This window comes from Myotis lucifugus, unplaced genomic scaffold (genome assembly GCF_000147115.1).
Source record: "Myotis lucifugus unplaced genomic scaffold, Myoluc2.0 scaffold_5, whole genome shotgun sequence".
In the NCBI taxonomy this organism is placed as follows: domain Eukaryota; kingdom Metazoa; phylum Chordata; class Mammalia; order Chiroptera; family Vespertilionidae; genus Myotis; species Myotis lucifugus.
This window is the reverse complement of record NW_005871053.1, coordinates 19,548,611-19,568,761: the sequence shown is the minus strand read 5'-3', so window position 1 is coordinate 19,568,761 and position 20,151 is coordinate 19,548,611. Positions and strand designations below refer to the sequence as shown.

At 38.4% G+C, this 20,151-nt stretch overlaps 1 protein-coding gene across 16 annotated transcripts in view; it reads left to right on the top strand.

Annotated features, from left to right (window-relative positions):
- The first annotated feature begins 162 nt into the window (after positions 1-162).
- The window catches only part of MARCH7 (membrane associated ring-CH-type finger 7), a 40,402-nt gene continuing 20,413 nt past the window's right edge, over positions 163-20,151 (top strand). For 10 of the 16 annotated variants that reach the window (XR_002826636.1, XR_002826637.1, XR_002826638.1 and 7 more), the window contains exons 1-3: positions 163-349; positions 12,678-12,842; positions 18,924-19,119. Coding sequence is in view for 7 of the 16 variants with exons in the window: in XM_006083230.3 (XP_006083292.1) it covers positions 12,690-12,842; positions 18,924-19,119 (349 nt within the window). In the remaining 9 variants the exon portion in view is untranslated. Of the gene's footprint in view, positions 350-2,164; positions 2,277-12,677; positions 12,843-18,923; positions 19,120-20,151 lie in introns of all 16 variants that reach the window. The other 6 variants (XR_002826631.1, XR_002826633.1, XR_002826634.1 and 3 more) reach the window with 3 other exon arrangements.

Sequence of the window (20,151 nt, the reverse complement as noted above, 5' to 3'; positions counted from 1 at the left end):
CCGGGGCAGCCCTCCAACGGTTGCCGCAGTCAGAGCACCACCCCGCGGCGGGGCACGTCGAGTCCGCCGAGCGCTCCCCGAGTCCCGCAGCGCCGCCACTCTCGCGAGAAGCCGGCAGAGCCCGAGAACTGGGGGGAGGAGGAGGAGGGAGGAGGGAGAGGGAGGAGGAGAAGGGAGGGGCATTTAACGGTGGCAGCTGGTTCTGCGCCGGATCCGGGAGCGGGGCGGGCGCCATTGTGCTTCGCTGCCGACTGCTCGGCCTCCGAGTCCTCGCGCTCTGAGGAGGAAGGCGGCGGTGAGGGCGCCGGGAGCGGGTCGCGCCCTGGTCAGGACCAGCCCCGGAGCGGAGGTAATGGGCTGCGGAGCCCGGGCTTCCCGCGGGGGGGGGGGAGGTGGTGTAGCCAGGCCGCGGTGGGGGAAGGGAAGGGGCCCGGAGTGCAGGCCGGAGGCCGCGGAGGCCCCTTTCCTCCTCCAGCGAGCCGGGGCGGAAGAACCCGGGTGCGGGACCCCGGGTCCGGAGGGGATGCCGGAAGCCCTGGGGAAACTTTTTGGGGGGCGGAGGGGAACAAATGGGCCCCCCCTTTAAACCCCCGGGGGCCGGGGGCGGGAGCCCCAATTTTGTCTCTGGCAGCGGGCCTTTTTCGACGGAGTAAGGAGCCCCCCCGACCCCCGCGGACCGGGGGGTTCCGGGGGGGGGGGGGGGGGGGTCGGGGCCCCGCCAACCCGGCCTCGAAGCGAAGGGGCTGTCCCTGCCCCTCGGCTGCTGCGAGGATTTGCGTCGGGATCCCGTTCTCGGATGGCGTGAGACTCGGGGGCGTTCTTTTGGGGCTGCGGTCAATTGTGTGGCTTTCAACTTGAAACAGGTGATGACATGTCTAAAAAACGGACCTAATGGCGTAAGAATCAAAAACATGGAGGCCACCAGTGGTAGAACACTCCCTCATTTTGATGAAACTGCGTAGTGAGGACTTGAGAACGTGTGCGAACACGCACCAAAAAATACTAAAATACTTTTTCCCCCCTACGTATAGATGTAGATATTATGTACGGAAACTCTGTCTTGGTAATAAATTCGTCACGACTAGTATCTTATGGCACTTTTCAAAAGTAAACGTGCCAAGTGAAATTGAATTTGGTAAGATTCCCCCCTCCTCCCCCGATTTTTGTAGGATTTTTTAAAGGTATTTTTATTATTTTAAGTCTCCCCTTTTCTTACTCCTATCCATCCATAATGTTATAGAGCTAAGAGGTAAGGTTAAGGCTGAAGTTTTGACTTAAAACAGACAGTGTAGGTTTTTTCCTCATGATTTGGGGTCAGTATTTTATTTACAGCTCTGCAGCATTATGTGAAAGAACAGTGGGGTACCAGAAGATCTGGCCATGAGTCTTGATTTCGCAGCAAATTACTTGACCTCTTCACATTTCCTTAGAAATGCAGCAGTTAATGCCTAGACTTGATGTGAGGAGTAACTTAGGGGTCTCAGATGAGGCAGTCAGCAATACTGGGGGACCTAATGCTTGCAGAGTGAATTCTCAATGGACACAAACAATTTGAATTGGCACCTAACCTCCACTTGTTCGGGAATTCTTGTCCAAATAACCTTAAAAGTCTACTCTTGCCTGTCATGTCCCCCACAGATTGCTCACAGCTTCACACAATATATACTTATACAAGTTCTCTACTACGAATGTGTTTAGGTAAGAACTTTAACCACTCTTATTTTGCCTTATGTTATACCACAGATGTAAGCATCGTCGGGTTTTTTGTTTTTTTTTCAAACTCTTGCCTGCTGGGTAGATGTCTTGAGTAAAATTTAAAATTCCTACTTATTTAAGTACAAGTGATGTATCTTTCTGCCACATTAGCAAGAGAGCTTATTTTCCTAGATGAAGCACAAAGATGCCCCTACTTAGACCTGCCACATAGGTTTTACTTGAAGTTCTCAAATAATCAACTTGGATATAAAAAGTCATCCGTGGCACTCATGCAGCCAATTTTTAATCAGCCCTGTATTCACTTCACAAACTCTTCATCTGGTATGTGTTCAAGAGTTACCCACACTTTACTGTTGTATTTTAGGAAAATAATTGTAATAGTGCAAAATTATCAAATAATGTAAAACATTTTTTGATAATAGGTTGTTTGTTGTTTACTGGTTTCTAGATGAGGGCTTCACGTTTCAAGGAATGAGCTTGACACACAGCGTCTGCCCTCCCAACAGCTCACAGTTTAGTCATCAGACTAATATGTAAACAACTACTCCTATTATCTTAGTGTAAGTACATAATAGTACCTTGGGAGCACAGAGGATGGGTGTTTATTCTTGGGGAAAATTTTACAGGAAGTATTGCTTTAACAAAGATGTGAAGGATGATGACTTAAGAGTTTGATAATGAAACTGCAAAGTCATGGTATCATGGTTTTAGGAATGGGCAGTTCGTTCCCCATAGCTGAAACAACTTGAATGGAAATTAGAGCAAGCCATGAAAGACCTGTATTGTTTTACAAAGTTAGTGCTCTGCTGTTGGGATTGGAGAGCTATTGCATCCCTGCACCAAATAAAAATAGTTTTTAGATTATCTTTGCTGATACATATTTCTTTACTACAATAATTAAGTGCCAGTGCCAATAATAAACTGGGAAATGCACAGGCTTTCATTAAACCTCATTTTTAACCAACAAATTAAACTTAAGAAGTAATGAGTCTAAATAAAAGAATCAACAGCTGATCACATTTAAGATGATTACCATTTAAAATGAGTAAGATTTTGAGTTCTTACTAAAACCTACTTGAATTCATTAATGCAGAATCCTATTACAGTGAAATAATTTATCTTCTCACAAATCATTATTTTGCAAGAAAATATATCTAAATACAGTTGCTAATCATAAAGTATTTATGCCCCAAAAGCAGGGGCATAAACTTATAATTTGAGAGTTATTTGGCTGGAGTTTAATTTTTATTGACCTTAATTTTTAACTTTTATATTCTGGTCTGAACTCATGGTCAAAGCTGGTTTTTCTTGTTCTCTTCGATATACCGGTTAGACTAGATAAGTTGAACACCTGGTTTTCAAATCACCTACTGGTCTTCTACATACACCCACTTTTGTCAACAGCTTTAAAAGAAGACATATTTTTTATCTTAAAAGTTAGTTCTCATTTTCCATTATAATTATTGCACTTGAATGTAATTCTCACTTTCCAGAAAAAACCCTAAAATGGTTTCCACTTACTGAATAAAGATTGAAACTTTAGACATGAATTTTAAATACACTTCAAAGGAGGACAGATTATCTCAAAGTACTGTGGTGTAGACTTACCATAGTCACATTTTCTCATGGAGATATTGAACTTTTTTCTAGTTATTTTTTAAACGATGGATCTATCTTTGTGTCTTAAGTATTTGTTAGCTAAAAGTCTTTGAAAGACCCCAAAAATTCTATGCTTTCCTCATGTGACCACCCTTAGCTTCCATGTCTCCATGTTCACTAGGAACAATAAAACACGAGAATTTCTTATTGAGAAAAAAATTTTCCCCAGAAGCAGATTTAAAAAAAAAAGAATATGCCAAGTACTGTAGGGATAAATAATAGAATTTTAACTATGTTTGTAGTTAATAATTAGCAATTACAGTACATTGTTTTTGTTTTTTATAACTCTGGCCTTCATGACATGTATGTATTGTATAGTAATGTTGTGCTTTTGGTAATTCAGCAACTGCAACTCACTTGGATATTTAAGGCAAATTCTCAGTTACCCCCTGAATTAGAATCAGATTTTTCTTAGAAACTGACATGGTAATTGGAAGAAAGTGAAAGTTAGGTTTAGATTTTGAAGCTTTATGGCTGCATAGCAACCCACCTCAAAATCTAGTGGATTAAAGCTACTGTCAGTGTAAGAAAACATTCAAACCTGTGAAGAATTTTTTGTGAGTTTATGTGAGCCAAACTGTCAACCAATACCAGGAAGCAGAATTTCAAAGGTTTGAGATAATGCTCTGGAGAATGGCAGTTTTGCACTTTATTGTATACATTACAATCAAAAGAGGAGACGTAAATGGGTTACATGAAATCCATTGGTGATAGATTAGGGAGGCGGGAGAAAAAGCAAAGCAGGGGGAAACCTCTAGGTTGGATAAAAAATAAAATGATAGGCACACACACTTCTTTTACTTAGGTGGGTGCAGGATAGTTAACAATCAACAATAACTCAATCACAATGAGTCAAGAACAGCGTGGCGCCTGTGCTTTGAGGGGTTGGTGGGGGAGGAAAATTGTACTTTGCCATTCCAACAATATGTTATCGTAGATGCACAAAGACAATAGACAGGCTCAGTTAAGGTAAGATAACAGCTTAGGACATAACTATCCACCATAAACTGCTTTTAGTTTTAAAAGTTTTAATTTCAGACCATCCTTTGTGGTTACTTTAGCTCTCCAAGTTTGCAAGGCCGTCACACAGGCCTTCCCTGAGCTAGTCAGGTTAGCATGGCCCCTTTTTGGACACACTACTGTTTACTATTTTTTTACACTTCTGTGTGCCTTTTGGGCAGGTATACTTGTTTTGCCTAGGTTCGCTCATGTTCACCATTCAACTGGAAGATTTCTCAGGCTGGAAGGTCCAAGATGGCATCACTCACATGACTGACCATTGGTGTTGCTTAATATTTAGGCTTTGCTCCAAGTGGTCTTTTATGATATGGGGGTTTCAAGACCAATCCGAGAGAGGGAAAGCGGAAGCTATAAGACTTCTTACAGTTTGGCAAACCATATAATGTCACGTAACGTGGCACATTCTTTTATTTTTGTAATCTTTATTATTAAAAGTATTAATGTATGTCCCCCTTGCCTCCCCCTCTCCCCCCTTCCCATTAACCCCTTTGAGCCCACCCCATGCTGCACATTCTTTTAGTTAAAGTAAATCTCACAAGACAAGCCCTTATTAAAGAGGCGTGGAATTAAGATTCCACCTCTTACTGGGCAGAGCAGCAACATCACAATACAAAAGGGCCTGTGTGCTTAGATGGGAGGGATTTATAATTTACCACAGATAGCTGCCAACATTTTAAAAACAGGCATCCTTAATGTCATTGGGATTTGCTTTAAAATAGAGGATGGTAAAAGCAAGATAGGTTAATTGTTGAAGATTGTTGATTGGTACATAGAGGTTCATTATTGTCTCTACTTATGTTTGAAATTTTTCATAGTAAAAAAATATTTGATGCATACTTACCTATCTAAACTGCATTTAGTGAAGTGATTTTAACCTTTTCTTCCATTTAGTATTTACTAGAATAGTACTTTATTTTATATTTACTACTTCCTTTGTAGTATGTAGCTACTAAGGAGCGCGTAAACCATCAATACAGCAATTTCGAAAGAGAATTATTCTTAGGAGGTCTTTATAGAGTTTATTGTGATATAAGTTGTAAAAAAAAACCCACATCTTTTCATTTGCAAATAACTATTTGCCTTATTTATCAAAGTAAGACCAAGTACATTAAATAAATTTTGGAAAACTAAGTATAAAGAGGAAACAAAACCCACCCAGGGACACAGTAACATGTTAATAGTAGCTATTTCTTTCCAAATTTTTATGCATGTGCTTATATAAGTAAGGTCTATAGGTTTCTTTACCTTTTAGTAATTATCTTCCTGTATGTAAACTCATATACTTTAAAGAAAAAGTCTTTTTATTTTGCCCTGGCCAGCATGCTCAGTGATTAGAGCATCAGCCTGCACACCAAAAGGTCTCGGGTTCAATTCAATTCCCAGTCAAGGGCAGCACGTACCTGGGTTGCAGGTTCAATTGCTGGTATGTGTGTGTGTGGGGGGGGGGGGGGCGGGCGGGTAACCACTCTCTCCCTCTTCCCCCCTCCTTTCCACTCTCTCTGCAAATCAATGGAAAAAATATCCTCCAGAGAGGATTTTTTAAAAGTCTTTTTTTAAAATTGTGTTAAAATCCAAGCTCAAATAATGAAAAAACTAATAGAATGTCTACTAAGCTGTTCATATGAAAATCTTTTTTTGACATTGATGGTATTGCTTGATAGTAGCTGATGTTTGCTGAATACATACTATGTGCCAGCAAAGTTCATAATATACCTGTTTAGTTGATACTATTATAATTCCCCTTTTGTGGGTGAAGAAATTAAGCGTAGAGATTAAATCTAGAAGCACAACCAAGTAAAGGACAGATTTCAAAGCTTGTGCTCATAACTATCATATTTCTATCATCTTTTTCCATGCTTCATTCTGGATGATTGGTTTCTAGCCTATTTCCCAATTCCCTAGTTTTCCAATTTTGCCAAGTTAATTCATTGGGCTCCGCAGCCCATTTTTTTAAACATTGGGACTGTCTCTTCTAATTTCGTTGATTCTTATCTCTTGGCATTGTGTTGTAAGTTTTTATCGACTATCAAACGTTTTAAATAAAAAAACAGTAGAATGTTTATTATTTATGGCTGTATATGGACATACTCTACTTTTGTTAGTCTGTTAGTGTGGTGGGTTGCATTAGTTTAGTCCAGTGGTCGGCAAACTGCAGCTTGCGAACCACATGTGGCTCTTTGGCCCCTTGAGTGTGGCTCTTCCACAAAATACCACGTGCAGGCGCGCACGTACAGTGCAATTGAAACTTCTTGGCCCATGCGCAGAAGTCGGTTTTCGGCCTGGGCGAGTCTATTTTGAAGAAGTGGCGTTAGAAGAAGTGGGGGGTGTCGGTCAGTCAGGTGACGGGATACGCGGCGCAGGGGAGGTACATTGTTTTGAGGTACGTTCGCTGAGGTCGACCCCTTCCAACTCTCCCATCCACACTGGTCTATCTGAAACAAGTATACAAGACGAGTGTGGATGGGAGAGTTGGAAGGGGTCGACCTCAGTGAACGTATCTCAATCAGATTGAGGACGTTTTTTAGCAAAGGCCAGTTTAGGAGTACCCTAATTAAGTTAATAACATTGTACCTACCTATATAGTTTAAGTTTAAAAAATTTGGCTCTCAAAAGAAATTTCAATCGTTGTACTGTTGATATTTGGCTCTGTTGACTAATGAGTTTGCCGACCACTGGTTTAGTCTGCAGTTGAACTGGGTTTGGGTTTTATTACTGCTTTATTTACCTTCAAAGTACTACAATAGTGGACTGACACTATGTGGTACTTAATGTGAGGCCCAGAGTGGGGGAGTATTTCTTTCAGTATTCTTTCACTAGCCTCAACTTCCTGTAGGTCCTGCAAATCTGCATCACAATGGGGTTAGATTGTCTTAAGTCTCAATAGACTGCTGTTGCTTCTTATTTGGAGCATAACTCATAGTGATTAGGGGTGGTTCTTAGTTCTATGCATCCTCCTCCAGTTTTAGGCAGGGTCTGTGTACCTTATTCTCACAGGTGGGGCGATCCCAAAATTTCTGCTCTTCTCCCTGCTTCCTAAAATTTAGAATGCAGGCAGACCCCTGCCACTGTCCCTGTCCCTTCCAGCTGATTTCTGCCTTGTATTGGTGGAGGATCTTGGACAGGCAGGTTTCATAGCCCTTCAAGGTTGAAAGATAGCTGCCTGTATTAGTGCAGAGTCCTTGCAGAAAGTGGCTTTCCTACCAGTAGATAATCCCACCTGTACTCACAAAGGGTCTGGAGCATGGATGAGTTTCTTCAGGAAGCTCTTAAACATAGGCCCAATGTGGTCATACTACAGAAAAAGAGACTTCATATAGCCTGTCTGTCCTCTTTCTTAGGAATACTCAGTGTAGAACTATGGAAAAAATGCCTTATGTTGGGGCTCCCAGAGTTTCTAAACTGTCACACTAGCAAATATTCAGCCTTCAGGAATTTAAGAATTTGATAAAATTTGGCTATTTTTTTAGCAGCTTTTATGGTGGCCACCTTTGTCCCATCTCTTCGTGTCAGAGGGACTTATTCTTTGTAGTTCAATTCATCTCGTGCCTTGCAACCTCAGTTCTGGTGGACTCAAGAAAAGTGATTTAATAGATTATTTGGCTTACCCTTATTATGTTAGAGTAGGAATGATGTTCTCTTGTGGCTGTCTACATACTAAGCAAAGATGGAGTACTCTCCCCCCCCCCCCCTTAATTTTGATTTATTTTGCTGGAAAATATTCAAGTAGAGAAGAGTTGGGAGAATAGTAAAATTAATATTTGGATGACCTCACCTATATTCAGTAGTTGATAATTTGTCACATTTATTATATCTATATACTAGAGACCCAGTGCACGAATTTGTGCACCAGTAGGGTCCCTCGTCCAGGCCTACGTGATGGGGCCGAAACCGGCTCTCTGACACCCTCAAGGGGTCCCGGATTGTGAAAGGGCGCAGACCAGGCCGAGGGACCCCACTGGTGCACGATCGGGGCCAGGGAGGAACGTGAGAGGTTGGCCAGCTGTGGAGGCACCATGGGAGGGCTCCAGGGCATGTCCAGCCCAACTCAGTCAGACCCCACCAACAAGCTAACTTACCGGTTGGAGCATCTGCTCCTGGTGGTCAGTGCACATCATAGCAAGTGGTTGAATGGCTTTAGCATATCATTAGCATATTATGCTTTGGTTGGACAGTCGACCGGACACTTAGCATATTAGGCTTTTATTTTTTTTTAATATATTTTATTGATTTTTTACAGAGAGGAAGGGAGAGGGATAGTTAGAAACATCGATCAGATCAGCTGCCTCCTGCACACTCCCCACTGGGGATGTGCCCGCAACCAAGGTACATGCCCTTGACCAGAATCGAACCTGGGACCCTTGAGTCCGCAGGCTGACGCTCTATCCACTGAGCCAAACCGGCCAGGGCTAGGCTTTTATTATATAGGATGTTATATATAATCGTACATATAGTATTTACTTTGTAAAATATGTAATGTTATTTTGAAGTTTTTAACACTAAGTTGCAGACATCATGACACTTTACTAAAATTCAGTCTTCATTCATACTTTCTGTTTTATGAATCAGGATTCAGCCAAGGTTCGTGTATTGCATTGGATTTTGTTTCTTTAGTCTCAAACTAAAAGAGTACAGTACTTTTATATTTTTTCTTTGTGACATGTGGTTATTTGTGTTTGTTCTCTACTAGATTATAACTTCTTGATAATCGCTATCCCAATATGTTCGATGTCCCCTCAACTCAAACCCTTGTTTAGTATTAATTTTAATGTGTCTATCACATACTAAGCGCCTAAAAAAACCTATCTGTTAAATGAATGAAAAAACTTAAAAAGATGCCTCATAGTACCTTGCAAGTGGTCAGGTAGAAGTTTTTCAAGGACTATGCATTTTAAGTTGCTATTTTTTGTGCTTTTGACCTACAACTTATGCAACCATATTATGTAAGTTCTCTGGTAACACCTACATTGTAGAAATTCCATCAGTTTATGTAGAGAAGTTGCCAAGAATAGTTTCATATAATATAACATATCTCTCAGAGGACTCTGCCTCTTTGTCTTCTCTCAAGAGGTTTGTTTTAAGCAGATTTCCTACTAGGTTAGTTTCATTCTGCAAGTATGCAAGTAAGTATTGGATATAAATATAGTCAAAGTAAACAAGTATGATTTAGAAGCATCATTGTTATTGAAAACCATCTGTAGGCCTGTATCTTTTAAAAAGCACTTTGTCTACCTCTTTAAAATCCTCAAGTCACAAATACAGTTCCTTGTTTGTATTTTCATAGATTTTTTGATAAAATAACAAGTCTGCTACTTGTTAAATCATTTATGGACTTTTTAAAGCCTGTCAGTGTTTAACCATTAATACTCTTTGTACTAATGTATGCTTTCTTTAAAAGTCCAATTCATAATACACCTCTTTTTAGTTAAAAAAAAATTTGTTCAGACATGAATATATATAGCTTATAAAAAGCTAAAGCTATCATATGCTTTACCAACCAAACCAGGCCAAAGAGACAGCACAAGCACTATTAATAATTGTCCTGAGATAATGAGCACAAATTAGGACTTTTCTGGCCATAAACTGGGACTGTTCTAGGCAAACCAGGAAATACAGTCATCCTGCTTAAAACGAAAACTGATTTTTTGCCCCATCCTACCTCATTCCCAATCCCACTTTCCAAAGGCAGCAACCCTCAACTTTTTAGCTCTTTTAAGATTTACTTTCATATTTCCAAATGATGTATTTAAACTGTTGATGATTTTTCAGTATTCTCTGTGTTTTCCTTACTCACCATTGTCTTTTTTATTTCCCTTACCCATCTTCATCCCACAGCATATTTGTCTCAAATCAATAGACTAGTTATATAATTAAAACTGTAAATATTGTGTTCATCCCAAAACAGTACCTTCTTTCTTGTACAGTAGCTGTTTTCCCAACTTAGAAAATTAATTTATTAAACTGCCGTTTGTTCAGCATTTTTCCAATTGTATCATCTTTGCCAGAATAGTTTCTATTAGATGCTTTTTTTTTTCTTAGTACTTTACTTCCATTATCTATGATCCTGCTCCAGTCTCAGTAAGTTCCCTATGCTTTCTTCATACCTTTGTAAACTTTCCTGGGTATTGTGTTTGGTTCTTTAGATCCTTGCACTCCTATTTTTCTACCACATGCTCTTTTAGCTTCCTTCAGTTTTTGTTTTGTGATTGATTTCTTTAAAATAATTTTAAATTTTTTTTTTATTGATTTCAGGGAGAGAGAAAGAGATAGAGAAACATCAGTGATGAGAGAGAATCATTGATCTGCTGCCTCCTGCATGCCCCCCTACTGGGGATTGAGTGAGCCTGCAACAAAGGCATGTGCCCTGACCAGGAATCTGAACCCTGGTCTCCTGGTTCATAGGTCGAAGCTCAACTGCTGAATCACACCAGCCGGGCATGTGATTGATTTTTTTAAAGATCTTGATGTCTCAAAATGTGTCCTCTCCATCTTACATTTAGTTGTCAGATTGGAATTCAAGGCTAAACACTCTTTTCAGTATTACAGTTATTACTTCATTATCTTAAAAGTTTTTAAAGTTGTAATGAAGAAGCCATTCTAATTACTTTTGTATGTCACCTGCTATTTCACTCTTATAACTTTCTTTTATTTCTGGTGTTCTGAAATTGTAAGATGCTAAATTGTGCTTAGTGTTAGTCTCTCTTTGATTTGCTGAGTACCGTAGTCCTTTCATTGTGTGAAGATTTATATCCTTTAATCCTAGAAAGGTTCTTTGATTCCTCTGATAACTTTTTCTTTCCTCTCCTTCTGTAACCATATTATAGTCTAATCATAACTCCCTTTGGCAATTCTCCTATTTTTAATTTACTAGCACATTTTCTACTTCAGGGAGATTCACTCAACTTGTTTATGTTGATTATTTCAATATCACATTTTTAAAAATACCACATTTTTAAAATGCACAGCACATTGTAGTCTGATTGCTTTCTCAAGCATCCTGTTCTTATTTTATAAATGAATGTCTTATCCCTTTGAGGATAGTAATTAGCTCCTTTCCTCAAATTTTCTCTAAATTTTTGTTGTTTACTTTGGTCATTCATATTAGAGGCCTTCCTTGGATGCCTGGTGATCCTTGATGTTTGTGTATTAGAGGGAAGTACTAAACAGCTGATTAGAAACTCTTGGTGACTGTGCTGTAGGGTAGGGTGATCAAGTGGCTAGCTAGCTACTTTGTAATTGGGACCATTCCAAAGGTTGACATCCAGAAATCCTAACTCTTGTGTTTTGTTTGGTGATCCAAGAGTAAAATCTCTCAGTCTTCCAATAGCATTGTAGGAACAAACAGGAAAGAGTCTTAGCATTATCTATAATAATAAAAGGGTAATATGCTAATTAGACCGGACATCTTCCGGACAAAGCCATGGTAGCAGGGAGAGCAGTTAGGGGCGATCAGGCCAGCAGGCAGAGCAGTTAGGGGGATCAGGCCAGCAGGGGAGAGCAGTTAGGGAGATCAGGCCAGCAGGGAAGAGCAGTTAGGGGAGTCAGGCTGGCGGGGGAGAGCAGTTAAGGAGGATCAGGCAGGCAGAGCAGTTAGGGGCGATCAGGCAGGTGGGGAGAGCAGTTACGGGCATCAGGCAGGAAGGCAGAGTGGTTAGGGGCGATCAGGCAGGCAGGTGAGCGATTAGGAGCCAGGGGTCCCAGATTGGAGAGGGTGCAGGCCAGGAGGAGGGGACACCCCTCCCCCCATGCACGAATTTCATGCACCAGGCTTCTAGTGTTTTAATAAAAGTATGTATAAAGTGGAGGCACAAAAAGAAAAGTGCTTGTTTTTAAGACCTTATCCAGGAATTGAATGGTAATGTGTAGACTTTTCCAGACACATACAAAGACCTGTGAGAGCATTTTGTGTTAAGGGGTGTACAAATAGCTAATGTTCATGGTAAGAGTATTGAACACCAATAATAGGTAAGAATAGCAAGATAATCAAGGGCAAATTGGTGTAGGAGTTTATATGGAGAAAAAAATTGAATAAGGAAAAGAGCCCAGGCTTTGGAAACAACAAACCTCAGTTCTTCATCTCACTTTTATTCTGTGTGCTTCATATTATGGACAGTAGGGAACCTTTGATAGATTTTGAACCTCTGCCTTATAGAAGAGGGGCGGGGTGATGATAGTCTTATAATTTATCATGCTACATACTAGAGTATAGTTAATTTGCATGGGTAATTCTTGATTTGAGCTGCATGCTTTCCCAAAGGCAACTCATCAAAATTTGTACCTCACAGGAAACCTTAAGAATGGAGTCTAAACCTTCAAGGATTCCAAGAAGAATTTCTGTTCAACCCCCCAGCTCTTTAAGTGCTAGGATGATGTCTGGAAACAGAGGAAGTAGTTTAAATGATACCTATCACTCAAGAGACTCTTCATTTAGACTGGATTCTGATTATCAGGTAATTTCTTAATATGGAATATATATACAGTCTCTCTTTCAGAATCCTTGGGGCCATGTGTGTCTTGGATTTTAGGTAAGTAGTAGAATATTTTTAGAATACCCTTAGCTGAATTTGAGGCATCAAAACTTATGTCTGCAGCAAAATGAATGATCGTTTATAGCAAGCAGCAAAAACTTAATGGTTTTCAAACTTCTGGAACTTCAGAATTATGAATGAGGAATTGTGATCTTAATAAAAATGATCATACTTTGCAAAGACTTGGAAACTTTTTTACTTAAAAAAAAGTATCAATTTAAGTATACATTTAATTAAGTTAATCAATTTAGGTGACTGTCAGAAAGCTGGAAATTGCATCCTTTTTCTTTAACGTTACATTCATATATCTGACTTTTCTCTGTGAGTATACAAGGCAGTGGTAGAATAATCATTGTCAAGTGTTTGTTTTGTGTTTTTTTTGCAATATGGACAAATTTTGGGACTTTTATGGTTAGTAATGACTGCACTAATTCATAATCTATATAAAGCTACATGTGCTACTCTTTTTTAAAAAAATACTTTTTATTGATTTTTAAAAAAAATACCTTATTTTTTACAGAGAGGAAGGGAGAGGGATAGAGAGTTAGAAACATCGATGAGCAAGAAACATCGATCAGCTGCCTCCCATACACCCCCCACTGAAGATGCGCCCGCAGCCAAGGTACATGCCCTTGACCGGAATTGAACCTGGTACCCCTCAGTCCAAAGGCTGACGCTCTATCCACTGAGCCAAATCGGCCAGGGCATTTTATTGATTTTTTACAGAGAGGAAGGGAGAGGGATAGAGAGTTAGAAACATCGATGAGAGAGAAACATCTATCAGCTGCCTCCTGCACACCCCTTACCGGGGATGTGCCCGCAACCAAGGTACATGCCCTTGCCTGGAATCGAACCCGGGACCCTTCAGTCTGCAGGCCGATGCTCTATCTACTGAGCCAAACCGGTTAGGGCTGCTACTCTTAATGTAACTAATTTTCCTTCAGTTTTTGGAAAGGTTTATTAGGGTTATAACATAGTTGTATAAAGCTATAAATCTTAGATGGCATGACTTGTAAGTTTAGTGCAATTTATCTTGTCTTTTACATTTAAGTTTATTGCATTATTGTCTGAACAGCTAATTAAATCACACTTGATTTGCTAGAGTCTAATGTTTTGGTAACTGAATCTTAAGAGAATCCTTTAGTGAAAATTTCAAGTATTTTATATCTATGTATCATGTGATGTAGTATATGACATTTACTACATAGTAAAAAACATTTTATAAAATATTTAGAGAAAGACAAGTGAAAAGTAATTTTTCTAAAATGTCCATATCTACATACAAACTCATAAACTTTATATGAACTATTTACTTAGTCTCATTTTCAATATTAATTTATATTGTCGGTTTTTGTTTTGTATACTTGCCAGAGGCCCAGAATCACATCCTTTGTATTCTATAGAAATGTTGTAGGTTAAATGATGTTTTACTTACTAAGAGCACAGAATTGTCCGTCCGTCCGTCCCCCCCCCCCCATTTATAGAAATTTCTCTTCTGATGCTTGTATAATTTTTCATACAGCCTCTTAGTGAGAAACACAAGACTCTGAAATCAGACGATATGGCCTGGATTGGAGTATTGTTTCACTCATAGCTATGTGAACTTGGGCAAGCAAGTTACTTCACATCTTATTTTCCATATTATTTAGTCAATTGGGTTGTTAGAGTTAAATGAATTAATACATTGAGTGAGAATAGAGCTGCCACATGGTAAACACTACATAAATGTTAGCGCCTACATTTTTTTATCATTTCAGTTACGCTATGGACTAAATAATATGGAAATATCGTATTTTTATATAGTGCTTGACATTGCATGAATATTTTTGACTTTTAGTTTTACTCATATAGGACACATACGTGTCATTTCATAAAATAAGGATCTAAAATCTGGAAAGATTAGTGATTTTTCTTAGAAAATCACATGATTAGTAAATATGTTCCTGAGCTTAAGAATCTATTAGACTTCTGGATAGCTTTGTTTCTTTGGGGAAATGGAGGTTCTAAGTTTCGAACAGTTGATTTGCTAAATATATTTGGATTCTCGGCCATTTGAAAGCCATGTTGCCTCTATTGTTAATCTTGCTGATATTTCTGTTACTCCACCTTTAAATTTTGGTTAAAATTTGAATGGTTGAAAACTATGATCATCTCATCTCTTTGGTAACAATAAGCAGAATTTTAGATATTTTAAATAGAAATTTTATTTCCTATTAGACTGTTGATAATAAAAAATTTGGGAGTATTCTATGAATATGTAATTGTTATTTTTCTATGTGTTCTATAATTTAATTTAAGCAGCTTTTCCTGTTTTTGTTTTTGTTTTTTTTGCTTTGTTGATAGTGATTACTTTTAATACGAAATAATAAAGTAGGTTTTTTATGAGATTTATGAGGTTCTAGGTGCTTTTTTCAGTTAGTGACATCTTTTCTAATTTGTAGATCAACTATTATAGAACTTAATACCATTGCATATATTTAAATAGTTATGTTTCTAGAGAATTAAAGGATTAAAAGAATTAATTTTTGTGTGTGTATATGCTTATCTACTGTAAGTACTTCCCATGGAAATAAATATGTATATACATGTGAATACATGTATTCATGTATTACCCATGAGAGTGGGTCAAGGTTATAACATCAAGAGGCATTCATAAGCTCTGCAGTGTTTTAAAGTTAAACTTGGACTCTTTCTTGTTCTGGGCGCCAGGAAGATCACACTGAAGCACAACCAGCTTTATAAGGTGTTTTGTTCATAAGGAAAAGAAATAACCCATTTCTCAAAGGAAGCAACCCTGTAGCACTCTGGTCTGAAAGGGGACAGTGAATAATATAATGGACTGTTGTCATGTAATGTTCATACTATAAGTGTATATACCTAGCATAATGAAACTGCTACCTTCTGTCCATTCTACCCTTTTCATCTTCTACAATGTTCTGAGGATATTTCTAAGAAGTTGATCTGATAGCATTTCCTCCTTGGGTAGTTTCCAAAATCATATTTATTTGCAGAAGAACTATACAGTAACAATTTGTGTAGTCCGTGCATAATTAGAAAAATAAGGGCAAGTTATGGATTTTGTGCATATAAAATGTATTCACATTAAAAGTTTGTTTAATTCTATTATAACCCTCATGTTTGGGGAGCACATAAAATGCCCTTTTTAAAAATTTGTAGATAAGACCTGGCCGGTGTGGTTCAGTTGGTTATAGCACCATTCTATACACCAAAAAGTTGCGAGTTCGATTCCTATTTAGGGTACATACCCAGGTTTGATGATCCCTGATCAGGGCATGTGGGGGAGGCAACCTACCCATGTTTTTCACTCTCTCTATGTCTTCTCTCTCCTTTCCCTCTCCCCCTTTTTTTTCTCTAAGATCAGTTTTTTTTAAATGGGGGTAAGATTAGATGGTATTTGCTATTTTAGATCTCGTTGTCAAAAGTGGCTCTTTCCAAATTTTGAATTATAACATTTTTTTTTTTGTTCTCTGAAATCTAAAGGTGTTAAATCACTGGCATGCAGGATAATTTTCCCAATACTCTGATAATGGCACATAAAATGATTTGGTTTTGAAATACCTAATGAATTTATCTCTTGTGCTAACACAGTTCATTGATTGGGGGCAGAAGGCTTGTGATACCAAGTTTGTGCTAAGCTGAAGAGTGCCACATTCAACTAGCAAAATATTCTTGGACAAGGGATGGATAAAATCCTGATCTAGTCTGTTCGTACTTTTTCAGCTTTACATCTGCTTTTCCATATATGTGAAGTTTATTCTGTAGAATTCCCTGAATATATGTAGTATGCTTCTCATAATTTAAGCATAATAGAAGATCAAGTAATGTAGTAATGCTTTAGAACAGCAATAGCCAACCTTTCGGACCTCATGGACCACCGGTTGGCAACCACTGTTTTAGAAGAATGCCCATGGTAGAGGGGTTTATGCATCTTTTTTTTTTTTTTTAAATATATTTTATTGATTTTCTACAGAGAGGAAGGGAGAGAGATAGAGAGTTAGAAACATCGATGAGAGAGAAACATCGATCAGCTGCCTCCTGCACATCTCCCACTGGGGATGTGCCCGCAACCCAGGTACATGCCCTTGACCGGAATCGAACCTGAGACCTTTCAGTCCACAGGCCGACGCTCTATCCACTGAGCCAAACCGGTTTCGGCTATGCATCTTTTTTGTGTTGTTTATAATACTCCTCATTTGCCTACAGGTGAACTCTGTCTCATTCTATGAATTCTCTCCTACTCTCCCCAGGCATAGTTAGGCATTCTCTTTTCTGTGAAACTTTCAACATAGCTCCTATTATAGCCTTACAGTAGGTCCTCGGGTTACGTTGGAGATCTATTCCTACGGTGCGATATAACACGATTTTCACCATAAGTCGGAACCCACCTACATAAGCACCTATGTCACTCACATGGAGCACATACACAGCAATAATGAAGTGAAACAGTAAAAAAAAATTTAAAAGATAACAATTCCTGACCTTGTGGTAAATAAATAATAAAAAACATAAAGCACATATATACATGTTGAAATGACAGAACTTTTTTTTTATATAAATCAATGGGAGATGATGATGTAACCATGAAATGATATCGTCGAGTCCGACGTAACCCAAGGACTGTCTGTATTTATATTATAAGTAGAGGTCCGGTGCACAAAATTCGTGTGCAGGTACAGTCCCTAGGCCTGGCCTGTGATTAGGGCCATCTTCCCCGGCTGCTGCAGCCGGCCCCACCCCCCACTGCCACCCACCCCCGTTTCCCCATTCATCATGGGGCGATCGGAGCCTGATGGCTGGGAGAAGGGACTGAGAGGTGGTCAGTGCACCTCATAGTGACTAGTCAAGCAGTCGTTCTGCTGTTCGGTCGATTTGCATGTTACTCTTTTATATACATAGATTTTTTATTGTTTCTTATATTTACTCTAGAACTCTTTGATGGTGCACATTATTTGGGGTTTATATTTATCATTAGAATGTTAGGTTAACAGACTGAATTTATGGCTCATGTTATATTCCATTTTTAACCCTTGTCAAGAAGTATAACACTTAAAAGAACGTTGTTTTTCTTTTTTAAGATTCTTTAATAAGATGAACTGTTTACCACATACATATTAAAATTATTATAAAACATTTTTCTTTTATTTTCTCTAGAACTCTCACTTTTATTTTAGTCAGTTTAGGACCCTTTCTATAATTGTGGTTAAAATACTATGTTCTTATTCAAACCTATGTTTTTAAGGAGACAAGTTAATATTTTCTCTTTTTAGGCATTATGTTAGGTATACTGCCTACCCATTTAATGAATTAAGAAGAAGTAAAATAGTTTGTACATTGTGAATAACTTGTGTTTTGGGTTGTTTTACTTTTGTGTTTTAGGTTGTTTTATTTTGTGTTCATCAGTTTATACATTAATAGAGAAAACCTTGAGCAAAGAGTTTTAAAATATGCACTTTTTTTATCTACTTCACTGACGAAGAGATTCCAGATAATTGGGTTGTAGTTTCTTTTTTTTAAAAAAACATACTGTTTATAGTGTATTACTATATTCTTAATAATGAGCATTAGATTCAGGATAAATTTTATTATTTGAAAAATTTTATTAAGAGTGTTCACAATCAGTTTATATATTAGTGTCTTTCTGGGCATTCTGTCCACCTCTAAGAACAGGAAACAGGTTCCTCAGAAGGTTGAAATATTAAACCAAGAAAACAAAATGAATAAAGTTTTTGCTCTTGAGTATTTCCTAGCCAGATGTTTATATACAGTTACATAGAAGACTTAATCTAATTCAGATTTATTACTCAACCATATACAATTTCAGTATAAAATAAAGGGGCAGTGGGTTAAAGGGAACAAAGATTATGGAAAACATACATGATAGAAAAATTTGGTCCTTGGGAATGTATTAGAATATTGTCAATTAAATTTAATATTGAATGCAAGCATTTTATTCCTTTAAAAAAATTTTTTTAAACTTAACAGTCTACATCTGCATCAGCAGCTGCATCTCCATTTCAATCTACATGGTATAGTGAATCTGAGATAACTCAGGGTGCACGCTCAAGATCACAAAACCAGCTACGGGATCATGATTCAAAAAGACCTAAACTTTCCTGTACAAACTGTACATCTACCTCAGCTGGGAGAAATGTTGGACATGGTTTAAATGCAGTATCAGGTAAGAATTAAATTTATGTAAGGGTTACACCATATGTATTTTGGACTAAAGCTCTTTTCCCGAGACCTGGTATATATTAGGCAAATAGAGCCAGTGGAGTTTCCAAAATCCTCCCTTACTAGTAAATTAGTGCTGGAATTAAAATTAACTAGAATAGCCGAAAATGTATGGTGATCAAATTGTTAAAAGTGACATGTATTCTTCTTCTGTTATAGGAGGTAAATTTTTTGTTAGTAGGAAAGCCAATTTTTCTGAAGTGGACAATTATTTTCAAAGCACATCTATATCTTCTTCAGCTAGCAAAGTGTCCCCTCAGGAGTTTGACCAACCAGGAGTTCGATCACTTGCTGTGATGTGCGCTGACCACAGGGGGCGGCACGGAACAAAGGGAGGCCCTGGCTGGCAGCCAGCAGTTGCTAGGGCCACTACCCGTGCACGAATTTTGTGCACCGGGCCTCTAGTCTTTTATAAATGAGAAACATTGTGGTATATATTGTTTAGAAAATATAAAAATTCTTTATTTAAAAAATAGTTGGTGGTATTCCACTAGTTTTATGGTAGGAATCAGAAAGCCATGATTCTAGCCCTCTAATTAGATGTTGGCATTGTACAAGTCACTTAACCATTCTGGGATTTAGATGGCTTATTTGTAAAGCTTTATGCTTGGTATTTTGTACTCACAGACACATTTGTTGTACAAATTGAAAAGATCTTTTGTTGAGATGTTAGGAGGCTCCCTCCTCACTTATACTCTTCAAATGAAAAACTATCCAATGCCTAAAATCGTTTTAAGGTGGGACAAAACTTGTGATGACAGGATTGGATATAAAATTCTTAAAATGCATATGTATTACCAATTAAATTAGTGTAAGCAATTTCTTTATATATTTTTTTAAAACATGTTTTTATTGATTTTTAGAGAAAGGAAGGGAGGGGGTAGAGAGAACCATCTAGGTGAGAGAAAAATCAATCAGCTGCCTCCTGCACGCCCCCTACTGGTGATCAAGCCAAGAATTGAGCAGGATAGAGTTT